Here is a 6038-nt window from a genome sequence, read left to right as displayed (position 1 = left end):
TTTAGAAGATGTCTTTAAGGTGTAATGATTTAGAATGCATGTTAAACTGACATCTTCTAAACGTCTATTTGACATCTGACAGGAAACGTCCAATAGACGTATTGCAGATGAGCAAACACTCTTAAAAATAAGTCTTCCAGATGTAAAAATCACATCAAGTAGATTTGTGCTATCTAGGTTGATTACCAACATTCTTCAAAATATCTTCTGTGTTCAACAGAAGAAACCCATACAGGGTTTGAACAGCGTGTGTGATGACGAAATGTTCATTTTGGGGTGATTTAAGGAATTTTAAGGATTAAGACCAAATTATATTACATTTAAATAGGCTACTTTAACAACAATAATGTAGCCTAAATCTTGGGAGTTTGGAAATTAAAAATTATGATTAATATGCGAGTGATGATGTGTTAGGATATTTATGCTAATATTATTCACATGCCAGATCAAACAACAACATGAATTGAGAGTTGTCTTTAATACTTCAGAAATAATTCTAGAAATTGTTGATGAAGTTGAAAGACTTTATTCGGGATTGATATAAAGTGTCATTACAAAGGCATGAGTCACAACATGATTGAATTCAATTTAGTATAAAATGTAGGCCTAGGTATAGGCTACATTACATATTAATTACTCTAAAACACCCAGGTCAAACACGTGTAATTTAAAAAAAAAAATTGGCATTTCTCGAAACAGACTATTCAGCATATTAAATAATGTTGCTAAGTAACATTGTCAGTTAAACATTATTTATCAACAGTTTATGCTTTTAAACAGTGTTAGACATATTCTTGTATTTAATAATACAAATAATAAAAAAAGTTAAATTCTTATTTTATCGAAAATAAAAATATACATAGACATAAAAAATACATGAGAATATTAAACAAACCTTCATTTTATGAAGGAATCAATATCATATGTACACAGAGTGAGCTGTGCATCCAATACTGTAAATCAGTGCAATCATCGTTGTCAGTAAAATAGTGAGAATGACTTAATGAACAATTATTTGGTCGACTTCTCCCTTGGCTGTGCCTTTACTCGTCTTAAGTACTGTTTAGAAACTCGTATTGACTTCTTTGAGGTACTCCAACGTTTGCTCCCTGACAAAAACAAAACACATGGTTAAGACAAGAAATTTTTGAAAATAATCCTGTCCTATTGTCTTGATAATGACTTTCTCAAACCCAAAGTGATCAAACATACCGTTTTTACCACAAACGTCCATGCAGCTTTGTTTGGAGATGAAGTTATTGTTGCTTCCTCCGCATCCTGTGTATATGAACTCCTCGCATGTTTTTGTAGCAGAGTTGTAATAATACCTTGGTATGGAAGCTAAGCACTTTCCTTTGTCCAAAATATCATGGCAAATCACAGGGATCGCTGAAAAAAATTAAACACAACAGAAATGTTTAACTTTAGATATTTGCATTTTCTAGGGACCTCAAAAAGTGTTTTAGGTGGAGCCGGAGTACATTGATAAATAAGCCAAGCAAGAGACTGGAAAACATTTAGATACGAAGGCCATTAAACAAGCTTGTTGTGTTTATGATTCAAAAAGACAAGAACAAAAATGTCTTAATGTGTTTCAATGAAGGGTCCCAAAAAGTACATTGGCCCCTTAATGTTAATGTTCTGTTCTATGTTCTGCTCATCAGTTTTATTAATGCCATTGACATTTCCTCACCAAATAATTATCAAGGTCCAATGCTTTATTGCTGCTTTAATTCTGAAGATGGCAAAGCACTTTCCGACCATCTTGCCATTAAATATTTTTTCTTTATTCTGCATCTTAATTATTTGATGATCTGCAAATGCTTCAATGAGACTTTTTTTTTTTTTTTAAATGCTACAGCTAGTGTTTCTACTTACTTTTAGGGGGTTTGCAATATTCCAGACATCCCTGAAGGTTTTCAAACATGTTTTCATTGCCTTGGCAACCACCATAAGTGAAGGATTCGCACTGCATGGAGGTCATATTGAAGAAGTAACGCTTGAAGAGGCCTCGGCAGGGCCCCTCTTTCTTTTGAAAACGACAGATCTGGGGGATTTCTGTGGTGTGCAAAACAAAACATGTTTAAGTGAGCATTTCACGTCATCTGAAAAAGAAGTGAGCACTTATGATCATTTTAAACCATAACTGCCCTCTGAACTCTCATTCAAAAATCCCATTTAAGATCCCTTACGAAAAATAAGTGTACTTAAAGCTGCAGTCTGTAATTTTTTTCTGTTAAAAAATGCCAAAATGTATAAAAGCGAGTACATCATGAATATATTTTCCAAACCATGTTTTTGGCTTATCCTGAATCACTACGGTACACCTATCTTAAAGCCACAGTAAGTTTTTCCTCTTTGTCGCCATCTCTGTTCGAAATCTGCAATTGCAGCAATTTGCGGAATTATCAACTTTACATGATTGAGTTGAGATCTCTGTTTTTCTGCAGCCACTCCGAAGTCTGAAGTCTTTTGCATTTTACAACGGGTGAGTCTCCAGTTGTCACTGGTGATTGTCGTTTGAACCTTTCTGGATCCGCAATTGATAAGTTTAATTATATCAAGTGCTGTGAGAAAAGGCTATAAATCTCCACCTCCAACATCCTCACTCGCAATATAGCTTACTAAAAAAAAAACAAGTATACTTATACTATTTTTATATACTGCATGTTCAGATTTGCAAACAAAAAATACTCTGGGGGCCATGAAACTTGTGAAAATGATCAAAAACACTGCCGGTTGCTGGAAACTTTTTTTTTTTTTTTTTTTTTTTTTACGTTGGCGTTGAAAGAGTTAATAGGCCACTATCCTATACTCAATCAAAAGAGTACACAACTACAAACCAAGTATACTTTACTTAATACACTTTTAAGTATATTTCGATCAAAAGATTGAGTACTACAATAGGCCAAACAGGCTACTTCTTTTCTTTTAGTATAAGTTATAGCCTACTTAAGTACAATTTTAATTCTGAGAAGTACATAAAGTATATTACTGAAAAGAACATAAAAAGTAGACAAAGTATAGCCTGCCTTCTTATTTTTAGTTTAAAAGAAATATATACTAGCACACTTGAATAAACTTCTTTTTCGTAAGGGATGCCATCTGTAGGCTAGGCTATTGTTTACAGATTATTTGTGTATATTTATTATGAACGTACTTGGAATCCTGAAGCAAGTTTTATGACATTCCAAAAATGACAAGAAGTTGTTTGCGTTTCCTCCACAACCGCTATAGCTGAATTCTTCACACTGTTGGGTGATTGCATTGTAGTAATAGCGCTGGATGTCGTCATTGCACGTTCCTTCTTCAATTTGCAACAAACAAACTTCTGTGAGGGAATAAATAACGCGGTAAAATGTTATAAACCTCAAGCTCCAATTCACTTGCAACTTTTAAGTGTCAAGTTTCAACAACAGAATGCCTCTGTTTCGGTACTTTACAACCATTAAAAGAGCGCAATGATATATTTACCTTTGGGTTGTAGTCCGACGGCGTTTTGCAGCAGAACAACAAAAAGCAAAAGACCTCGAAGCAAATCACACACCATTGTAAAAGATTATGGATTATAGATAGCGTGTATAGTCTGATGTAGGCTACTGATATGTTACTCGCCTGATATATTACTACTTGACTTCTCCTAATCGTTGCCTTATAAATGGAGAATTTTTCAGGGGGGAATTGGAAGGGCGGTCTATACTTAGTCATTTCCATGACAATTTCACAGTATCCATGTAGGCTACTCTAAATGCGTCTATTCCCGAAGTAGGATATGAATAATGACTTTCATGAGAATTATGCCAAAGCCAAATTTACTTCTACAAAATATTCTACTACAGTAGGCTACAAATTAATAATAGTATAGTAAAACTATACAAAAATGTCTAATCCTTAATTAGCCTACTAATAAATCAAAATAATATTGGAATAATAACATTTATATTATTATTAATGATATAATAATGAAAACCCCTTTTTATTCATGTGTGACCAGGAAAAATATATAGGCTACAAAAATGTTTTAAAAGAATGCATTTGTCATATCTTTGAAGATAATGAATTATCTAATGTGACAGGTTGGGGTAAACATGGATTAGCAGCACGCTTATCACAGTAGCCTGTGATACTTTCTATGTCGCCTTGACCTATATTACAATCCGAAGGTCATTAGAAACCCTTTTATATAAATTTCACTATTTGGGATGTAGCCTAATTCATTTATTAAGTAAATATGTATTTACTTTGCTGTGTATATGGTAATCCACAAGATCAGCTGACCACACATTTGGAGAATATGACTATGGAAAGATAAAATATAGTGTGCTTGTTTTAATAAGATTAAGAGATTACAATGTTTATGCAGATTACTTTATAAACCGGATTGAGGGAGAGGTGCAGAATCTCTGTCCATTTTCAGGGGTGGAGGAGACCTCATCATAAGCGGCAGTAAGTCTGGTCATCTGCAATTTTTTGTATATTTGGAAATCTCAATCATAAATACCCTACCACTTGTGATGTAATTGTCTGATTTGATTTCTCACAGACAATGCCGGTCATAAATGTAGAAGATCTGACGGACCTGGATAAGGCTAAAATGGAAGTAACCCAGCTCAAAACTGAGGTGAAGCTGGAAAGGGCGAAGGTAAGCGTTCAAATCTACTCATGGCCAGATTACAATGGACTACATCAAAGTTGAATGGCCTGGATGGCTTTCTAAAGCGTGTATAGGTATTGTTGGTGTGCTCTTTTTTGTTTGATTGTCACTTCAATCACTTTTTTCTGTCAGACCTCCAAATGCTGTGAAGAGATTACGGAGTACATTCAGAGCGGAGCAGAGGAGGATCCTTTGGTCAAAGGCATTCCAGAGGAAAAGAACCCATTCAAGGAGAAAGGTGGATGTGTCATTTGCTAATGTGGACAGAGTTTTGCAGTTTAGTATTCAATGCAGCCCATGGACACCTGCTCAAATGTAATCATAGCTGGAATCCACTCTGCTCCCTGAAAAAGGACAATCACAAACATGGATAGATGTTCGAATGACTCTAAATGGCTCTTTCTCCCTTGCAAATGAGTCCTCAGGATCTGGACCCTCATATGTTGTGTATTCATCTTTGAAGTGATGTAATAAATCTGACTACCATTGTGCACTGATCACCAGAGACTTGATTGATGGACTAATACATGTATTTCTTTCTTAGGCAGCCAGCCAAAGGGTAACATCTGTATAACAATACTGGGTGAAAGTGCATTTTTGAGCTTGTAATTAACATGATAAATCAAGGCTTAATCGGTGGAATAATTTAGCTATTCAATAAAACCAAAGTTACATGGCAAAAGGCCACTACAGTTTCTGACTGATTCTTTTTGTCACCAGAACATCACCAAGAGCCATTATGAGTTTGGTTTAAAGTGTATAGGGTTAGGGTTAGTATTATAAAGCAAACAGTATTTTACAGAAAATGTTACATCAAGTCTTTGCTATAATAAAGAAAGGCCACACTTGTTAATTACAAAATGTGGTAATCTGATAGTCAACTTTATGCATTCTACTAACTAGTGACTTTGCTACTATTCATTATAGTTTTAGTAGACTGTCTGCTTAATATTTGCTAACACTTTATTTTGAGGCTCCCCAACAGAGATTCTGACTGTAAGTAGGCTACTATCTAACTACAGTACACGTCAACCCAAACCAAACAGTCTATAATACTCGAATGACAAATAGCCGCTTACTTGGAGTGAATTTAGGTTGATTGAGACACATTTTGCCATTGAAATTACTGGTAAAAAAAAAAAGTATCCAAATCAACCTGAATGAACCCCTATATTTAGTAGAATGTGGACTATCAAAATAAAGTGTAAACTAAAATGTACTATGGTATTCATAGAGGTAGGCCTAACTAACAAAATACCATAATAACAAACAATGGTATAACAAATATGGATCTTCTACAAACACTGTTTCAAAATTATTCTTACATTTAGCTAATACCCATTTATCACAGATTTACTATATAACTATAACAATAGCCTAGTTA

The 6038-nt window shown here is 34.4% G+C and overlaps 2 protein-coding genes across 2 annotated transcripts; one reads left to right on the top strand and one right to left on the bottom strand.

Moving 5' to 3' along the window:
• Positions 1–510: 510 nt before the first annotated feature.
• On the bottom strand, positions 511–3646 carry tfpi2 (tissue factor pathway inhibitor 2). The gene is made up of 5 exons (XM_039680603.2): positions 3475–3646; positions 3161–3331; positions 1879–2058; positions 1213–1389; positions 511–1109 (listed from the first exon to the last, which is right to left on the bottom strand). The coding sequence occupies exons 1-5, from the start codon at positions 3548–3550 to the stop codon at positions 1012–1014; spliced, it is 702 nt and encodes a 233-aa protein (XP_039536537.2). The 5' UTR covers positions 3551–3646; the 3' UTR covers positions 511–1011.
• Positions 3647–3885: 239 nt separating this feature from the next.
• gngt1 (guanine nucleotide binding protein (G protein), gamma transducing activity polypeptide 1) lies at positions 3886–5336 on the top strand. The gene is made up of 3 exons (XM_039680607.2): positions 3886–4446; positions 4544–4642; positions 4787–5336. The coding sequence occupies exons 2-3, from the start codon at positions 4547–4549 to the stop codon at positions 4910–4912; spliced, it is 222 nt and encodes a 73-aa protein (XP_039536541.1). The 5' UTR covers positions 3886–4446; positions 4544–4546; the 3' UTR covers positions 4913–5336.
• The last annotated feature ends 702 nt before the right edge of the window (positions 5337–6038 follow it).

This window comes from Pimephales promelas, chromosome 18 (genome assembly GCF_988280905.1).
Source record: "Pimephales promelas chromosome 18, fPimPro1.hap1.1, whole genome shotgun sequence".
NCBI lineage: Eukaryota > Metazoa > Chordata > Actinopteri > Cypriniformes > Leuciscidae > Pimephales > Pimephales promelas.
The sequence above is the reverse complement of the archived record's forward strand: the minus strand, read 5'-3'. Positions and strand labels throughout refer to the sequence as shown.

What these genes read in the sequence shown, in the direction of transcription:
- tfpi2 (XM_039680603.2), bottom strand. Translation starts at nt 3,550, where the DNA reads ATGGTGTGTGATTTGCTTCGAGGTCTTTTGCTTTTTGTTGTTCTGCTG. An exon ending in AACTTGCTTCAGGATTCCAA is followed by an intron (nt 2,059 to 3,160) that starts GTACGTTCATAA and finishes TGCACACCACAG; the next exon opens with AAATCCCCCAGATCTGTCGT. An exon ending in ATATTGCAAACCCCCTAAAA is followed by an intron (nt 1,390 to 1,878) that starts GTAAGTAGAAAC and finishes AATTTTTTTCAG; the next exon opens with CGATCCCTGTGATTTGCCAT.
- gngt1 (XM_039680607.2), top strand. Translation starts at nt 4,547, where the DNA reads ATGCCGGTCATAAATGTAGAAGATCTGACGGACCTGGATAAGGCTAAA. An exon ending in TGAAGCTGGAAAGGGCGAAG is followed by an intron (nt 4,643 to 4,786) that starts GTAAGCGTTCAA and finishes TTTTTCTGTCAG; the next exon opens with ACCTCCAAATGCTGTGAAGA.